At 43.4% G+C, this 19434-nt stretch overlaps 1 protein-coding gene across 6 annotated transcripts in view; it reads left to right on the top strand.

Annotated features, from left to right (window-relative positions):
• Positions 1-18774, top strand: part of Napepld (N-acyl phosphatidylethanolamine phospholipase D) — a 42307-nt gene extending 23533 nt beyond the window's left edge. For 5 of the 6 annotated variants that reach the window (XM_063237657.1, XM_063237629.1, XM_005003636.4 and 2 more), the window contains exons 3-5: positions 7461-8107; positions 12237-12351; positions 15234-18774. In XM_063237657.1, coding sequence (XP_063093727.1) covers positions 7461-8107; positions 12237-12351; positions 15234-15350 — 879 coding nt within the window. In that variant the 3' untranslated portion in view covers positions 15351-18774. Of the gene's footprint in view, positions 1-7460; positions 8108-12236; positions 12352-14951; positions 15135-15233 lie in introns of all 6 variants that reach the window. The other variant, XR_010043658.1, reaches the window with a different exon arrangement.
• The last annotated feature ends 660 nt before the right edge of the window (positions 18775-19434 follow it).

Raw genomic sequence — 19434 nt, 5'->3', positions numbered from 1 at the left:
TATGTGCTATTACACCCAGCATGCATTGCAGTTTTTTAAAAATACCATTTTAGTGTCCTTAAGGAATATAATATTATGACATCTGGTCTGCTAAATCAATGCCTTTCATGGATTACTGTAATCAGAGACCCCCTAAGAAGCAGTGTAAGCTGCCTTAAGAGACTGTCACACATATATTGTCAGTAGTTCGAGTCTCCTCTGAGACAGTCATGCATGTGCCACTGGAAATGATGGTTCAGGTCAGAGCTGCCCGACAGTGAGACATGAATTACAGTCCTGCCGTGGGCGTGTTAATCTTGGTTACTAGAACTGATCACTATGATACCTATATCTATCTGTTTATGCATATGCTTTTTCTCTCTGCAGTGCTGGGAATGAACCCAGAGCTCTGCACATGCCAGGCAAGCTCCCTGCTACTGGTCTGCCCCCCAGCCAATGATACATGTTTTTAAGCATCTTAGGCAGTACATTATTAGATGAAATGTATTTTCAGCTTTGAGGAAGGGATGAAGGAATGAGAAAGCTGCTGTGTTTTCCTTCTGCTGAACTTTCTTATAAAGAGAAACAAGGTTGGAAGTAGGCAGGGCAGATGGCCAGTGTGGGTAGGGTGTGTGTTCCACTGACCATGGACTGTGACCTCTGGAACCATGAGCCAAAATAAACCTGTCCTGTATTAAATTGTTGGTATCAGGGATTTTGTCCCAGCTGTGGGAAAACTGACCTGTCACTACCTTTTGTTGTATTTTCATGGGTCTTCTCAAGCCTGCCCATTCACTCATTCATTTATTTAGCTAGTAGTTACTGAGTGCTGAGCACACTGTATGACACACGAGAGCTACAGACATAGGCCTGCCTGGACCTTTGTTTTAGTGGAACAGAGAGATAAAATAAGTGAGTAAGTTGTGTGATACATTAGAGCATGTTAGGTGCAGTGGGGAATAATAGAGCAGATAAGGAGAAGTGGTAGAGGTGGGCTGTCTTCTGTAATGATACATACGTAAGCTGCTTGCTTGCTTGCTTGCTTGCTTGCTTGCTTTTTTTCTTTCTTTCTTTCTTTCTTTCTTTCTTTCTTTCTTTCTTTCTTTCTTTCTGTACTGGGAATCAAACTCATGACCTCACGCCTGTCAGGCAGGTGCTATGCTGCTGAGCTATATCTTTGGCTCTTTTTTTTTTAAAGCAAAAGATCTTTTAAAAATGACAAGGTGGATATCTCCAAACATATTGCTTAAAAACAAATTCAGCATCATGTAAAAGAAAGCAAAAAAGACACCTTTGCATTGTTTCAATTCATATTTTATTTCTGATCTCATATTCCTCGTTTTCAGTAAAAGCCTAGAACTAGATCAAAAGCACTTTAACCTTTCATTTTACTTAGGGACAACTGCAGCTCTCTGTTTTAGCCTTTAAAATAAATTGCTGACATGATTAACATTTACTAATTCCCAAATGTGATAGAGCTCTACTTTTCCAAAATAAAAAACAAGAAGCATGTTAGGAACTGTGTGATGAACATCTGCTTCGTGTTGTTAGGTCAACTCAGAACCCAGTCCAGGTTGGATGTTGTTTTGGGGGCCCTGGGAAGCTTGTGTAACTGCGCCACACCGTCAGACTGTTGGAGGAGAGACTGGTGCTCATGCTCTTTGTACCGTACCATAGCGTATTTAGGTGAATCAGTGTCGAAGAGTCTTGGGAGAAACATAATGCACTGCAGATTCAGTGACAGGTCTAAATAAAGCAGAAGTACGTCCTGCACAGGAGACATGGTCCACTTGCCTGTCGGCTAACGGTGGGCCTCTGCTGACGCTTGTCTCTTGCGGGTCTCAGGCTGCACATTGTTGTGGTGGCACCTGCTTTCGCTGTTATGCTGCTTGGTGGTCTTACCTGACGGTCTTGCTAATGGTCCAGTGTGATGGTTGTTCAGCGCTGGTGGGAGGCAGGCACTTCCTGGGTCTCATCACACAGGGTGGCTGTTGTGGCAGGCCCTGTGCGGGGCAGTCAGGCTGCAGGTGGCAGACACACAGCACGGGCTGCCGCTGCAAGGCCAGCTGGGAGCAGTAGGGCACGGGGCTCAGGAGGCTCGTTCTTCGCTGACTGTAACCTTATTTTTAGGAGAATCCCCCAGGAGTTCTGTAGGTTTGGCCCTTAAATATCCCTGGAAGCCCCACCGGGAGGGTGGGCCTGTCGGGAGGTGCAGCCTCTGGAAGGCCTCCTGTCCCGGGTGGGACCCTGCCATTGTCCTGCTCTGCTTCCCTTCCCGGCTGTGAGGTGAGGGCCTGGCCGCCACTCCCTGCCACCCTAGGACACCAGCCACAGGCCCGCGTGCAGTGGGGCCCTGTGCTTGTGGCTGGAAGCCCCCAAACTGTCACTTTTTCTCTTTATAAATTCTCTCAGATCATGTAGTGATGGAAAGCTCACTAGCACAGGCTTCATCTTTCTTTTTTTGTCCACAAAATGAGAATAATACAGTTTGAGTCACTAGGATTATAGTGGGGTTCACACAACACATGAAAGTACTTTGAAAATGCAGTGCGTCCTTAGTTGTGGGATATTAAAGAGTAGGTTTTTCTTTGAAAAAAATGAAACATGAGTTTATACGATCATATACTATAAGTTGCTTTTTAATGTTTAGCAGGAAAAAATACACATAGGTGGTTTTAAGCAAGACATAGCATGGGAAGGTTTATAAGGAAGAGCTTTTCCTCTAACTGGCCCCTGCTGCCCAGTTTCCCTCTCCAGAGGGAGCAGCTTTCAGCACATTGAGTTGTTTGCTCTGGAATTTATCTTTGTATTTCTGAGGAAAACAACATAGGTCATTCTGGGGCATTATTCACCAACTTCTAATCTGGATTGCCTGATTTATCTCACCTCTGACACTCTTGCTGTACGTGACATTTCCTTTTATTCTGTTCCATATATATATATATTTTTTTTTTATATAGATTTTTTTTAAGAGAGGGGGATTTGGTGTGTTACCCAAGCTGTTCATCTCAAATCCATAATTCATAGGCTCAAGTGATCCTCATGCCTCAGCTTCCCGACTAGCTGGGGCTCCAGATGGTCACCACTATGCCTGTCTTGTATTTTTTGTTACCAGATGAATCTGACACATCTTTGCGGAGTCCAGCCTGGTGTTCAGTACCTTTATACATTGTATGTCAGTCAGCTGGGGATATGTAGGCTGTCTGTCCTCTACACAGTCGTCATTCAGAGTCCTCTCCTCTAGCCATTTTGAATTATATGCTACAGTATTGTCGGCTGCATTCACCCTTCTGATTTCACTGTTGACATTATTGTGTCTGTGTTGATGTTTTTTATTGGTGAGCCCAGTAGCGTAGACTATGGCTGCCTGCCTTCTTAGGTGCCTTTTTCCCTGTGATGTGAGTAAACACATCTTTCTCAGTTGCTTGGCTTTCTGGGCGTTTTTGACCTTTATCTGCCTGCCGCACATGGCTTTGCAGTGCGTCCAGGAGTCTTCTGGCACTGGGCGGGGGCCTGGTGACAGCCCTCAGCTTCTGTTCTGGGTGTGGCGCCCTCGTGCCGGGCTCCTTCTGCTCTTCCATGGTGGCCTGTGATCTCCCACCGGGACATTTTCTCATCCAGGGGGAGCACTGAGCTTCCCGAGAAAGTGTCCAGGCAAGCATGCGCTTTGGAACCTTGTCTCTCTGCAGTCTTAACTCTCACTCTTGATTGATAGTTGAGTGTAGTTTTAGTTTGTGCTTAGATGGGAACGTACTATCTCTGTGGCCCTCCCTTTAGTATTTCTGTGGGGGAATCCAGTGCCATTCGTATTCTTGGTCCTTTTACAGGGCCTTTATTTTCTCCCAGAAACTGTGAGGATTGCATCTCTGGCCTCCCTGTTCTGGACTTCATTGTGATGCATGGTGCTCAGTGTCTAGTGAACCCTTCAACTCTGGAAATCTGCTTTCTTTAGGTTTTGGAAATTTGTCTATTCTTTAGAAGATGTCCTTCTAAAGGAAATCTTTTTATTCTGAATTGACTGTTAGCTACATTAGTTATGTTTGGTTCTCTTGAGTCAGTCTTCTGTACATTTGAAATCTTTTTTCCTGTGCTTTATCTTGTTTCATAGAGCTCAGGATTGAACCCAGGGCCTTGTGCATCTCAAGGTGCTTGGCATTATTGGTACCAGGGATCGAACTCACTACTGCCTGCTTGCAAGGCAGGTGCTTTTGCCGGCTGGGCTAAATCCCCAGCCCCTCATTTCTTTTAGAAACACTTTCATATGTGTCTCAAAGACTGGTAGTAAAAGGTGAAAAGGTCATGAAATATAAAACTTAAAAATAAGACTGGAAAATATGAATATGCTGTGATCTTAGTCTTGCGTAAAATAGAATTGAATAAAAATTATAGCACAGTATTAGCAGTGGTTATAATTACTACATGTTGGTATCATGGATGACTGTTATCTTTATATTTTTATGTATTTTCCAAATATCTTTCAAAGTGTATTCTCATAATAAAGCAGGAGAGAAAAAGTACAAAGCCACTTGGATGGATCTCATTCTCATTCCACACACTGCATGACAAAAATGTCAGATGTTACCACTGGTGATTAAGTGAATTGGAGGTGTAATATTTTGGAAACAAAACAATCTCTGTTCATTATTTACATAAACTTAAAAATGAATGTGAAAAAAGAAAAATATTTATTTTTGTATTTTAAAAATCTGAGTTGTGACTGTCTTAAGTTTCCTAAGACAATAACAGTGTCACCTTATAAAGAAGGAGAGGATTTGGTAAAGTCTTCTTTGAAAGTGATTTAAAAAGCATACTTTAAACAGTTTGAGTCAACTCCTTTTTTTAATCTCATATTAGCCCACAGTTATGTACTCGTGAAAGCACAAGTACATTAACAAGAACACGGGTTCCACTGTTGACTTTTTCACTGTTTATTTCTAATGTGAGTCAGTGTCATATGTGCTGTGGAGATAGGCATGGTTAGTGAAAAGAGAGGCCCTTGAGACATTCTGGTGAACAGGGTAGAAAGTAAAAACGATTTTTTTCTTTTGGGATCTCATTCAGTGATTCCGTTTCTTTGAATATTATTGGATGGTAATCCTAAAAATCAGATTCTTAAAAATAAGCTACTCTGCAGTGATGGGAGTAGGAACAATACTGCACAAAAAGGGGAAAGAGGAAAAGTGTGACTGTTAATTCAGACTGAACTTCTGCCCCCACCCAGCTGCATAAGACGTGGGCTAAATCCTCACATGTAACCCGAATATCCAGATTTGTGGACAGAGAGGCGAGGAATCGAGAGGCGGGAGTCACGTCTGCTGGTGTGGAGACACGGGGCTTGTCCCAGTAGGGAGTCCCACTGGATTACAGTGTCAGGGGGATGAGAGCGGAGGACCGCGCAGGACAAGCGCTCTGCAGGATCTGCGCAGCAGTGCTGGAGCTGGAGCCGGAGCCGGAGCGGGACGCCTTTCCGTGTGGTGGAGCTCAGTGCCTGTAATAATAGTGTGTGGCAGCTGCCCAGGGGGCCCGAGGGAGATGCTCACAGGCAAGGTCCCAAGGTTAACGAAGGCACGAGTGTAAGACACCTGCGAGGACAGCGGGCAGCGTGGAGCAGAGCAGCAGACGGCAAGGGGGCTGCTGCGTCTCTACTGTGTAATTCTTTTTTTTTTTTTTTTTTACTTTTACATTTTTTTTTGGTACTGGGGATTGAACTCATGACCTTGTACTTACCAGGCAAGTGCTTGAGCCACTGAGCTACATCCCCAGCCCCTCTACTGTATAATGCTTATACAGATTGTTATCCTGTGTGTTTACATTCTTACACAGTGCCGTGACCAGCCCACACGAGTTCACCTGTGCTGTTATGGTACCTAACTGCATTGCACTGTGCATTTGCATTAGACAAGCAAGGTCACATCCCCAGGTGTGCTTAGACGCCCCTGAGTTTTGAAGCAGTCAGAGTGGCTCCCACACGTGAAACAGCTGGAGACGAGGTTAGGGCGGTTCACAGACAGCATAGTGCCGAGCCAAGGATGTGGGATGGGTGTGACCGGGTGGTGGGGACCGTTCAGCAGGAAGGAGCTCCACCACGAGCAGGCTGCTCCTGAGGACAGTTGTGGCTTGTGTGTGGACCGAGATGACAGAAAGCTGTCACTTAGGATCTTTAGTAGTTTAGTGTCGGTGTCGCTCCCGGCCGGCAGGAAGAACACACGACAAATTCTGATGGTGTGCAACCTTGTCTTTATTTGTCTCCGCGTGGGCCGCGCGAGGCCTCTGCTCTGCCACCAGTCCTTTCTTACCGGTGGACTTCCTCTATCTCTCTCGTGGCGGGAGAGGCACTCACTTTTATAGGGTAACAGTGGCCAATCAGTTCAAAGCGCGCGATGCGGGCTGATTGGCTAACGTCAGTTGTTGCTGGGCAGACTATCTATTGCGCGGGCTGTTTAAGTCGCCAGGGCAATCAGGGGGCAGGAAGCAGGCGCCAACTTGGCTCACTCGATGGGAGGGGTAATTTAGCTCAGGCTTTGCCTTTTCCTACAGGCCGCATGACCGCCGCGCATGGTGAACTAGCGCTGGCTCCCAACAGTTTAGTGCTTGTACAGAAGTATGAGATTGATGGATAAGCCTGATGTGTGCTTGGTTGGGGGGGTAGAGCTTGCCTGCTTATAGAGTGCCAGCCACTGCCTAATTCACTTTTCCCAGCAGCAAAGTGCAAGTACAGGTATTATACCAGTTTTCCAGGTGAGGAAACTAAGGCTTGGCATGGGTAAAGGAAATCTTTTTTTTTTTTTTTTTTTTTGGTACCAGGAATCGAACTAACAAACTTGTGCTTGCCAAGCAGGCGCTTATGCCACTGAGCTAAATCTCCAGCTAGGAAATCTTTTTCATCCTCTGCCTGTCCTGCCTCTTGCCTTCCCTGGCCAGCCTTCTACACATTCAAAGCGTTCCAGTGACCTCTCAGCTTTCCTTCCCTAGCCTCTCCCCATCTGCCCTCTTCCCAGCCAGCCGCCAGCCTTTTAAGGGTGAGGCATGAGAAGAACTAGTTATGAATGTGATTTGCCCAAGAATCGTGATAGTGCTCTGCCTATTCACTCTGAAAGTCAGATGCTTATCCACTACCCAGGCACTGCAGGTCATGGGTCTGTGTCCCAGGGGTGGCCTGCACCTGGGCCAGGTGACTCGTGGCACTTCAGAAGAGCACCTTCAGAGAACTTAATAAATCAGCAGTATTCAGAGTGTTCCATTTCATGTTCCCTCTGCCTGTTGCATTTGGGAGTAGGGAAAGTTCCGTAATATGATTATAATGAAGTCAGATCCAGAAAGGAGTTCGCGTTTTCAAGAGGAAAGCCGAGACAGCAGGTTTATTGAATGACTTCTCTTCTCCCAGAATAGCCCCCTCATTCTAATGTAGGGCGATGTGTCCTGTGATGGCCCAGTAGCTTTTGTCCCTAACTGCAGCTTTGTCTGTCTGTTTATACACTCAGGAACTTGACAAAGAACTCCCAGTGCTTAAACCGTATTTTATCGATGACCCTGGAGAAGCCGGCGTGCGGGAGGCAGGCTTGAGAGTCACGTGGCTGGGCCATGCCACGCTGATGGTGGAGATGGATGAGCTCGTCTTCCTCACGGATCCCATCTTCAGCTCCCGGGCCTCTCCGTCGCAGTACCTGGGTCCGAAGCGGTTCCGGCCTCCGCCGTGCACGGTAGCCGAGCTCCCCCAAATCCACGCTGTCCTCATCAGTCACAACCACTATGACCACCTGGACTACAGCTCCGTCATTGCTCTCAATGAGCGCTTTGGGAATGAGCTGAGGTGGTTTGTGCCTCTGGGCCTCCTTGACTGGATGCAGAGGTGCGGCTGTGAGAATGTCATTGAGCTGGACTGGTGGGAGGAGAATTGTGTGCCCGGCCACGATCAGGTCACCTTTGTCTTCACACCGTCCCAGCACTGGTGTAAAAGGACTCTGATGGATGACAACAAGGTTCTGTGGGGCAGCTGGTCTGTCCTGGGGCCTTGGAATCGATTTTTTTTTGCAGGAGATACTGGTTATTGCTCTGCATTTGAAGAGATAGGAAAAAGATTTGGACCGTTCGACCTTGCAGCTATTCCCATTGGAGCTTATGAACCAAGGTCTGTAAACTTGTGAAAAAAGGCAGTCCTACCCCATGATAAAATTAAATGAACTTTAATGGTTATGGTTTTGTGATTCTAGGTAATTTGTGATTTTAATGGTGGGCTTTGTTATACATTGATGGGGATTGGTGGGTCAGATTCAATTAGATTTTAAATATTTAAAAGTATTTTAATCATCATCCTTTCTGTCAAATAATTACTCAAAATCAGAAAGAGTATTACCAACAAAGAAGGCTGCAGGTGTAAAGAATGCCCCCACCTCACCAGGAGCTCACGCACCACCCCATCCGAAGTTAACCTCATCAGCCAGTAATGGAACCTAACTCTTGCTCTCCCTTTCATGTAGAGAGTTCTTTTTTTACATAACTCCTTTTCCCTCTGATTTGAGCATTCCCTGTCCAGTGTCTCTGCTGTGTCTAGTGGGGGGAAAAGCAAGGTGTTGGCTGTAGCGTGGGTGCCTGAGGGTGGTCTCTGTCTGCTCACAGGTGAGACTGGTCCAGAGCGCTGCCTTACCGCCGCCCTCAGCCCTGTGCACTCAGCGTATAAACATCCATCGGTGGCCCAGGAGCCTCAAAGTGTTTAGGGAAAAGAATTAGATTTCAGTCCATTCTGTGTGTTTCTTTCTTTTTTTGTTTTGTTTTGTTTTGTTTTGTTTTTGAGAGGGTCTCACTATGCAGTTCAGGCTGGCCTTGAGCTCACTTTGTAGCCTAAGCTGGTTTTAAATTTCCAGTGATCCCCTTCCTCAGCCGTCCAAGTGATGGGATTATAGGCGTGAGCCACCACACCCATCGATGAGGTTTTTTTGGTTTGGTGCTAAGAATTGAATATAGGACATTGCCCTGGGCTCTGTCCTCACTCTTTTTCATTTTTCACCCCCCCCCACAGGATCTTGCTAAATTGCCTAGGGTGGGCTTGACCATTCTGCCTCCCAGGCACAGCCTCCCAGGGAGCTGGGCTGACAGGCACGCATCACACCTGGTTATACTCTGGTCAAGTGTGTGAGTACAAAGAAAACAAACACAGTAGCAGACTTAGGGGTACTTCCCGTTTTTAATTTAAACATGCTTTATCTAGGCTTCAGTGCTTGCACAGGACATCACAGGTGTGTTTTGCTGAGGAAGCCCTGCAGGCAGAACAATTCAGGTTTCCCCCCATATAATAACACATGGTAGGATGAAGCTGCTCTGTTTCCACTGGATTGTTTTATATTCATTTGTTAACCTTTTAAATTCACTTAAAACATCTTTCGTTATCTTTATTAGCACTCATTTCTCCCTCCTGTGTGTTTCCTAGTTTCCTTGTTTTGCAGGGCTGGGTGTTTTAACTTTTTTTTTTTGGTTGCTGTTAATTGTTCCAGTTAAGGATTAATCAATATTAATCCTTGAATTTCACTTTTCCTCTTAAGTAATTCTTTTAATTAAACCTCTGAAAACAGCAATATTTTATAAAAAGCAAATCAGTTTATATAATATGGAGTGTCACACAGTACATGTTATTAATATATTAGGATCTCGCTTATGAAAATCTTCGAGGTAGCAGGATAGATAATGGTAAGCAAGCTGCACACGTCTGCACACACACTTCCTTCCCCTGCCCGCCTGGTCACAGCTGTTTTGTGTATAAGGTGGGAGAAGGATGAGTGGATCCTGCTCTAAGTGGATCAAATGTGGTATCCTCTGCTGTGTACCCATTTCTCTGGTCACTACCAACATTTTGAGATGTAAGGGATGTATTCCCAGAAACGGGACGTGCTCTCCAAATGTAAGAGGATGACGCTCCAGGAACTTTCAGTCTCACCCTGAGAAGACAATGCTTCCTTCTTACCTTTGGGGTCGCTTGTCAACAGGGATTCTAGCCAAGTCAGTTGGGAGTTAACATTTTTGTTACATTAGAGTAAAAATTTTAAGATTATTTCAGATAGACATGAGAATAGAAAGGAGCAACTTGCCCTTGAATTTGCAGGCAAAATTAAAAAATAAAACAGCAGATGCACCAGACACTTTTCATCTTGCCCTGCATCCTGAGTCCCAGGTGAGGGGACAGAGCAGGGCTTGTGTAAGGTGTGGCTGGGCAGAACACTGCGGCTTCGTGTTTGGGCTCCCGTAGGCCCCTGCAGCTGCTGCCTGTGAGTATAGCTGGGCCTTACAGCTGCGTCATGACCAGCGCCTTTGCTTAGCCCAGGGTGTGAGGAACGGGAAGATGGGTTTGCTTTTCCTCCTCTAACCTGCCAGATTTGCTTACAGATAGCACATTTTGCCCTCTTTATTGGAAGTAATGGTCTTGTTTGATAGCATTGGTTTTGCCACGTCTGCTTTTCTGGGAGAAGCCTGTGAAGCAGGTGCCGTGCTCGGTGCGTTCGTAAAGTCTCCCTTTTAATCCTCGCAACACCCTTCAAGGTGGGTCTACGTTTGCACTTCACAGATGAGAAGCAGCAGCCTGGGGAATTGCACTGGGGACACCTCCACAGGTGACCCCGGGGCTGCAGGAGCTGGTCTCACCCCGCTGCCTCGTGGGCTGCATTGGGCAGCCTGCCAGGGCCCTGTGTGATATCCCTGCCATTCTCCCAGGTCATCACTGGGACAGATAAACTCTCGGGCCTGTAACCTGTTATAAAAGGATAATTGGTGTTTTCTTTTGAGACAAGCAGGGTCTTAAAGTGGGTTTTGCGGAAACTATGACTCTTCATTTGGGCCCACAGTTACCCCCTGTTGTGAAAAACCAGGTCAGATTCTCTGTTGTACCTGTGAACATGTAGGAAATGTCTGTCTAAAAGTTGGCAAAACAAGGTTGAGCCTAGATTTAGGTAGGCTGTCTCACCACCCTTTAAGGTGGAGGACCCCAGGATGAGAGATACGTGACAGTCAGCTGTGTCCAGAAATCTCACTACTGTAAACCTGCAGTCACCGTGGATTCTCACAGCACCTCGCAGGACTGAACTGCCTAAGCGGAGACAATTACGAGGGTTCTTCCAGAGCTGCAAAGCCAGGACTGAGAGATGACCAGCGGGCCTCAGCCCCCATAGCACCCCATGAAACTGGTCCCTTTTCTTCATTAATGGGCCGCCTCTTTAGACCCACTCCTGCATTCAGCTTGTGTTTGTCCAGTGGTGGGATTCGGGCATCAGCATCTCACACCGAAGCCCTTTCCTCCCTTCTCTTACCTACCTTTGTTAGGGGTCAGCTTGCTCTTTGTCAGAACTGTGTCATCCCTTCATTTTCTTTCACTTTTCCAATAAAACTTTTTCCGGTAAATTCAAGATGAAAGCTTCAGCTTTAATTTCCATTATCATTGAAGCAAGGACCTAGGATAGCAGGTGATACCATCAGTCCTGTTTTCTTGCCAAACCAAACACTTCATGGTTCAGTTGTCTTTTAAATCAGTTCATTGAAGAGTAAATGGAATTTTTTGCTCCAGGTCTTTAAACATTTATGCATTAATTTTTGTTTGCTTTTGGCTTTAGCAAGTTTTTTAAAAATGGTTTTTGTGTAGTATCAAGGATCTTTTGGAATTAGAGTTTTGATTTCCAGTTCTTATCTAGTGTTTAGTTTCTTTAATTCATACTCAGGATTGTAACTTTTAAAAGTAATAGTAAGTTGTATCATTAGGTAAGAAGTCTTAGCACTAAAAATATACATGAAAAAGATTTTACTTTGCAGAATTTTATTTGAAACTTATTTGTTGTAATTTATGTAAGAAAAATGTGTATTTTTTCCCAGCAGAAAGGTGAACTATAAGGGGATGGTTTTGTCTACGGTGATTTATTTCTGTTTAAAACCGTTTCATTTTATTTTTTACAATCAAGCCTTGACCTGAGTTTCGGGCTCTTTCTCCAGAGTGTTGCTTATATTCTATTTCCAGTAGTTTTTTATGGGGAGCTTTTACAAATGCTAATACTCTGTCCCAGCCCAGTAAAATTAAATGACAGTCACTGAGGGCACAGGCTAGACTGCACGATCTGTTACGAGCTCTCTAGATGGCCAGTGGCTACGAAGACACCCACACTGAGCTGCTGATTTCTCAGACATCCCTAATCCTGGGCAGAATCGCAAAGGTTGATTAGATGAGGTGGTAATTAGAATTTAGAGTACATGCGCAGGCCAAAATTAATAAATTGCTATTTCATCAGGTGGTTTATGAAATACCAGCACATAGACCCAGAAGAAGCTGTAAGGATTCACATTGATGTTCAAGCAAAGAAATCTGTGGCCATTCACTGGGGAACTTTCGCCTTAGCATATGAGGTGAGTTTGTTCATGCCAAGAGCTTGGCCGGTGTGTTTGACCAGTGGTAGGATCTGGCCATCTCCATCCAGTCTCCTAGCGGGGTTCTGGGCCAGACTTGAGTCTGCCCTGGGCAGTCATGTATGAAGCAGAGATAAAACAGTACTTGGATGCGGTGAAGAGAGCCTCTTAGCCTGCTGGTTCTTGGGCTTATTTCTGTTGTTAATGAAGCATGTGTTTATGTCATCAAAAATCTTTACATGTAACCCGGGGAGTCGAAAAGTAGGGTACCATGCTTTAAAATGACATTTACGTAACTACAACATCTGCACACTGTAATATAGGGAGAATAAGGAGCCTGTACCGTGGCAGGATCCTAAAATTGTGCATAAATAGCAACATCTAACCTAAGGAACAATAAGTGGATTTCCTAAATGGTATATTTAAGCCCTAAAACTTAAATGAGGAGTTTTGATGGAAACAGATTTTAGGTATGGAATAGATAAGCTTGGAATGGATTCTGTTGTAGTAGGCTGTAAAACAGGTGTCTGCTTAAGACCTTAGTGGCTGACTAGGGCTGGTGCTGGGAGCGCTCCTGCTCTGGCCACTTCGCCTTACCAGGCTGGGATTTGCGGACTTGCCTTAGGCATGGTTGTTTGGTTTGGCTTATAAGATAGTCCAGGTAACCCAGAGGCCTTTGCTACCTCATCTCAAGGCTTTTCCCTAGATAGCTGAAAATAGCCAAGAATTAACTTTTGAAGGAATTTTAAAAGACTGCTAAATCTAGACAGATTAAAGACAAAAGGGTGTGCTCCTGGCCAACACACATCAAAATCCACACTAAATCTGCACCTCATACTTTACACTAAAGGTAGAGTTTAGCAAAGAAATACGTTATCAATCAGGTGATTGTGTACGTGTATGTTTGGCAAGACAGCGAGCACAGCGTTGAGTACTTATTTTCAGTGGGAAAGAATGTCATCACTTTGAAATTAAAAAAAAAAATTGGCAAGGAAAATGTGACTTAGGCTCCGATAGAGTTAAGTTCTTCTGGTAATACATTAGTGATCTACTTTCTGTATGTATGAAATGGACTATAAGCACATTTGGATTATAAGCCATCCATCCATAATTGGTTATCTCCTGCAACTGGGAGAATAAAGTTTAGTTGAAACCTAAGTCACTTGAAAGGCAGCCTTTAAACAGCCATGAAGTGGAAGTGAGCAGGTTAGCAATGTGACCAAGAACTCTGACCAAATCTGTGCATGCTGGACCTCAGGAAGCGTTTCCGGGCTTCTAGTGCATGTGCCTAGCTGTCCCCTCTGTCTCCGGTGCAGGACCCCCCTTTTCCCCTGAGCACTGAGTGCTCTGCTGGGCCTCTTCCTCTGCTGGTTCCCCCTTTGGGACCTCTCTAAATGCCAGCTGTCTGCTGCACCTCTCTAACTCAGACCCCTCGTGTTCTTTACTTACATACCCAGCTTCCCTTGGCACCTCCGCTTGGATAGCCTTCAGGAATCTGGAACCTGGGTCTGAAACTGAACTTCCTCATCTCCCCCACCCCCACTTGTTTCTCTTAACCTCTGTCGATGGCAGCTCCTCCTTCCCAGTTGCTCAGGCTGCAACCTTGGCTTCTGTTTCTCACATCCTTCTCCCAGTTCCTCTGCAGTCAGGTCAGCCTTCAGCTCAGACTCAGAACTGGGCCGCTTCTGACCTCCTTCAGAGTTACTGCCCTGTTGCTTGCAGCTGCAGCTGAATCACGCCGTGTGTCTGCCACGGTGATGTGGAGTGAAAGGCTCAGCTCGCCCAGCTGCCTGCAGCGCCCTGTGTGGCCTGGGCCGCCAGGTCTTGGTTCAGATGTGGCAGGGAGCATCAGGAGAATCATGCCTGTCTCCCCGCCCGCTGTGTCTTCCCACGCCGCCTTCCCTGTCCCTGGAACATGGTCGCACGGTCACACACTCACGTGGGAACCCTTTCCTAGTCCTTTTCCGTCTCTGCTAGACTGGTAGCTCCGGAAGGACAAGCATCTTTGCTGAGTTGCTGGCCTGGCACGCTGGGGACAGACTCAGGGGGTGTGTTGTATGAAGGGAGACGCAGATTGCCACTGGTGATGGTATCAGAGAAAGGGTTTTTTTCTTTTCACTTACAAATTTTACAGCTTTTCTAGTTGAGGTAAAAAGCCTTTGTAGAAGTAAAATAGCTGTCATACAATGTAAACATTTAGACCCAAAGAGAAATAACCAATAAAAGAAGTTACAGTCTTCTCAACATTTTCTGTTAAATTGCTATTTAATTGCATATTGAAATAGTCTCAACTTATCTGGAAATTTCCAGTGGGTGGGAAAATTCTGGAATATTCCATATGCTGCCTTCCCTTTTGACTGAGCTGTGAAAAGCTGAGCACACACAGGGAGACAGGCCTCTCCTGCAGCGACTGTCTCTGGGGCCTCTTTCATTCTGCAGACTGCGGCTTCTGTATGGAGCTGGAGGTCCAGAGAGTAACAGCTCTTCTTTAGCCAAAAACATTTACGCTAGCATTAGTTTATATCTGAATTTGTTTGCTTAAAAAATGTTGGTAGCGTTCATTCAATTCCCTAATCATTTTTGGCATTGATTCCATTTAGAGTGAAATTTCACACAGTGAAAGCGACCACATTTCATGTAATCTAATGAGGTTCAGTCTCAGGTGGCACTGTGCCGTGCAGGTGACTCACAACTAACAACAGACACATCTGTCGACTTCAGTTAATGCTAAACTGCATGAAAAATGATTGGCCCATTTGCTAATGCTGCACTTAGAACGAAAGGTACTGTTTTATGTGGCCATCTGTTGGTTAACCTTATATTTCACATATTCCCCATGTGTATATTTAATTTTTCTCCTTTTTTCTTTTGCATTTTGCCAGCATTACTTAGAGCCTCCAGTGAAACTGAGTGAAGCTCTGGAAAGATACGGACTTAACAGTGAAGATTTTTTTGTCTTGAAGCATGGAGAAACCAGATACTTAAATACAGATGATTAAAACTTTGAACAAAGATGAGCACAGGAGCTTTTAATGAAAAAGAAATCATTTGATAGAAATTTGAAAACGGGGGCTGGGGATTTAGCTCAGCGGCATAAGCGCCTGCCTTGCAAGCAGGCAGTCGTGAGTTTGATCCCTGGTACCGATAAAAAAGGAAAAAGACAAAAAAAAAAAAAAAAAAAGAAATTTGAAAACGGAAAGACTCAAGAAATTCAGGAGTGTTGACTTTTTCCTTTGGAAATGACTTCTGCAAGTGTGTGTTTTATGTTTATGTAATAACTTGCTTACCAGTATGATGACCAGCTTAGAAAACCATGAAGGAGGTGGGTCATTTAAATAACAAGCTGGTCAATATGGGTGTAAAAAATAGCTATCAATGGTGTAAGCATTTCAGTAGAAATTTTTTAACTAAAACATTATACTTTAGTGGTAGTAGAATTTTCTGAGATTATGAAACACTGGTATTAAAGAGGCATCTGTTTTTCTATCAGGGTTTTCTTCAAGGTGAGTCAGGCCGTCTGCCTGGATCTTTTCAGAGGCCTGCACACACACACACACACACACACACACACACACACACACACCCCCCTAACTGTAGTAAGTGACACAGCTGACTCCCACATGCTTATAAACATAGCTCTTGCTTTGTCAAGATTAGCTTATATGCCAAATGTTAGGTGGTGTATTTTGATGAGCATAAAGACATAGGTGTTTGGGCTAAATTACCATTTTTAAAGACATTACTTTTTATTGTAATAAATACATACAGACTTTTCATTTTAACTATTAAAATTTTTTGGCATTAAGTATATTCCCATGGTTGTGCACTCATGACTGCCATCACTTAAATTTTTAAAGAACAACACTGTGTTCTACTGCACATTTCCAGTCTCCATATTGGAAGCTCTCTGATCTGGGCAGAGGAAGGGAAAGGGTACGGTGATGAGAATGATTTATGAAATTTTCTATTTTTATTCTAAAATACCTTTTGGTAAGCACAAATATAATTAAGTATTTCAGAAGATAAATGTAGATGTTACATGTGAATAGAATATACATTTGACTTTTTTCATTCTTCATTTTCTCTATTTTTTCTGGTTTGCTAACTCTAATCCTAAATATATCTATAAATATTTTGTTTTACATGATTAAGATGTTATATATTTTTGTATCAAATGATCTCTAAGTATGAGAACACCTTTGTGGAATACAAGTGGTTAAAAAAGTAGATACTGGGTGTCAGCTAGTTTTATGAGCTGAGCTGTGCATGGTGGCACACACCTGTAGTCCTGATACTCTGAGATCGCTAGGAAGGTGTATTAGGTACTGTTAGAGGGCCACTCACTCCATGCTCTGGAACCATAGGCTTAGTGAAATAGGCTTCATATTCACACACAGTGACGCACGTTTTCTAAACCAAATGCTACCTGGACCTTGCTCTGTAATTGGGTTTGCACAGGTGCATGCATGACACATTAACCACTACATGTGAATTTTAATTTTCATTGTTCCATCTTGAATTTTCTTTGTAACCTGAGAAGTCACTATGCTCACTGTGCCTCTTCCTCGTGTGTAACAAGAGGATACTTCTGACCTACCTCCAAACTGCAAAATAAATAAAGAGATTTTAAAAAGCACTTTAGAGATCTGAAGGAGCACATGCTTTAAGATGTCATTGCTTTGAGTAGTTGGGTCCACCTGCAAACTGAGCTGGCTCATGCTTCTGAGGTCTTTCTTAATCCTTCTGCCGCATATGTAAGCACACATTAGGACACTACCCACTGAAGACTAACAGCCGTGTCCCCCTCGCTTGATAAATTCAGCAAGTGATCTTTGTCAAAATTGAGCTTCAAATCAGCAAAGTGTTGGTGAAATGTGTGTGTTTATAATGTACGTCAGCACATATGACTTTGGGGCACTGAAGCACAAAAGAAATTCTTAGAAGATAAACTTCAGGACAAAACTGAGCAAACAATTTCCCAGTTGTGTGCACCAAGATGGGAGGGCGCTGAGGGTCAGCTCTGGGGCCAGCATTCTTGTCGCCATATCCTTGTTGCTGCACGTCAAGCTGAAGGTTCATTTCTGACCTCTGCAGCAAGCCCAGTACCTCTTGCTTGAGTACTTACTCTCCATGAATGGGCTTAGCGTTAGTTCTGTATAACACGAACCCTTTTAACCGTGCCTCTAAGCACTTAAAATGTTGTGTTCTGCTTCCATTTCATCGGGGGCTGGCTTTGTCTTTCTAGGCTTCCTGACAAGCCTTCATTGTTACTGCCATTCATTTTCCTTCTACATTGATATTTTAAAGTATCAGTATCATGCCTTATCAAAACCACCTCATTGAGTGGTTTTCACTTTTCCGCTTACATTTTGAAGGTTTCAGTGCTAAGTGAAGATTGAAAAGACCAATCTATTCACTCTGATGAACACTGAACACCTTTTAATCTTTTTGATCAGTAAGGTCAATTTCCTGTTCACCTTTGATTAGTGAACATCCTGAGCAACACTGACACATCCTACCACCTAATAAAAGTAAAGATATATCACGACCTACATAAGGAAGATCTGTGTATTTCACTACGTGTTCTGGATAGCAAAAATTATGCGTGTTGTGACATTTCAGAATCAATGCTCTAATCTCTGAAGTATAATTACGCAGACTAAAAACAGGAAAAGAAGATAAGAGTTTCAGAATCCAGCGCTGCTAAAGCATATTGAACACAAATTCTGGTTTTTAATATGTGCACATGTTGAACACGTATTTAAATAGGTAATTTTTAAAAACTTGTAAAGAAATGTGCCTTTCCAGGGTTTACCACCTACTGTATTGTATTTTTAGCCATCTATTACACTATTCTAGCCCACTGCAAATTTGTTTTTCATCTTTTTCCAGAAAGTTATCTTTTAATGTCTTCACTAAATAACATTTACACACAATACTACTGTAAGTTTTTATCCGAGAGAAATGTACACGTGCATCAGCTTATTCAAGTTCTAAAGTCAGGCATCTCCACAGACACCTGGTGCACCGCGGCTGGCCGGCCCACCCTCAATTTTTCACTTACATAAAACCCTTTTTCTACTGTTCAAATATTTCTTCAGAGTTAATTTCTGTGTCACAATAACCCTGAGAACATTTTTTCAGTTTGAGGATTTGTAACTCCCTTTGGAAATAAGTCTTGTATATTTGCGAATGAAGTTCTTAAGGCTTTACACAGGTAGAAACCTGCTTGTATATTTACTCAGTGCTAAGCATGATGGGGCTTGGGAACTTGGATATTATAGAACCTGGCTGAATCAGACATCACATTGTTACTGCTGATGGGAGAAAATACTATTTAAAAAGATAATAGCTGAAAATGTTCATCTATTGTAACGTTAGTAAAAAATGGATGAAAATAAAGTACTGTCAGGGGGAAAATTATACAGCCTTGTCAATTTTTTCCTTTTTATTAAAAATTAACACAATTTATGTTTATGGTTTAAAAAAAAAAAAACCCTTCAAACAGAAATGAATGTCCATGGCAAAGTTACGTTCCCTACTTCCTCTTCTCAGTTCTGCTCCCAGGAGTTATTCTACAACTATTCTTTTTTTTTTTTTTTTTTTTAATTTTATTTAAGGAAAAAAAAAGCAGAGAAAGGGTACAAGTTATACAGATTTACAGAAAAAAAAATAAACAGTAGGAAATCACTAGTTAATGGATTACATATTGTCATCTTAGAAATAATTGTTCAAGTCACAAAATTAAAGCTTGTAAAGTGGACATTCCAACAATGATACTGCAAACAGTTCTGTTCAATGATCCAATAAAACTCTGATATCATTTTCTATCTTATACACTTAAGTATACATGCAGTTATATAGTTTAGAGCACTTTCTTTTCCTCTCTTTTGTACAGTGACTATTACACATTTTAGGTTTCATTGCTCCCACGGTTCTTATTTTTTGGAAGAGAGTAAAACCAAATGTGACATAACAGAACAGAATTGGTCAAATCAAAAGGGTGGACATAATAGATAATGTAAAAACATAATACAAGGTGATCAACAATGGTTACCATAATGCCTCCCGCTATCTCTAATA

The sequence above is a fragment of the Cavia porcellus genome, unplaced genomic scaffold, assembly GCF_034190915.1.
Source record: "Cavia porcellus strain 051 isolate PalLab524CR breed Dunkin Hartley unplaced genomic scaffold, mCavPor4.1 scaffold_2, whole genome shotgun sequence".
NCBI classification, from domain to species: domain Eukaryota; kingdom Metazoa; phylum Chordata; class Mammalia; order Rodentia; family Caviidae; genus Cavia; species Cavia porcellus.
The sequence above is the reverse complement of the archived record's forward strand: the minus strand, read 5'-3'. Positions and strand labels throughout refer to the sequence as shown.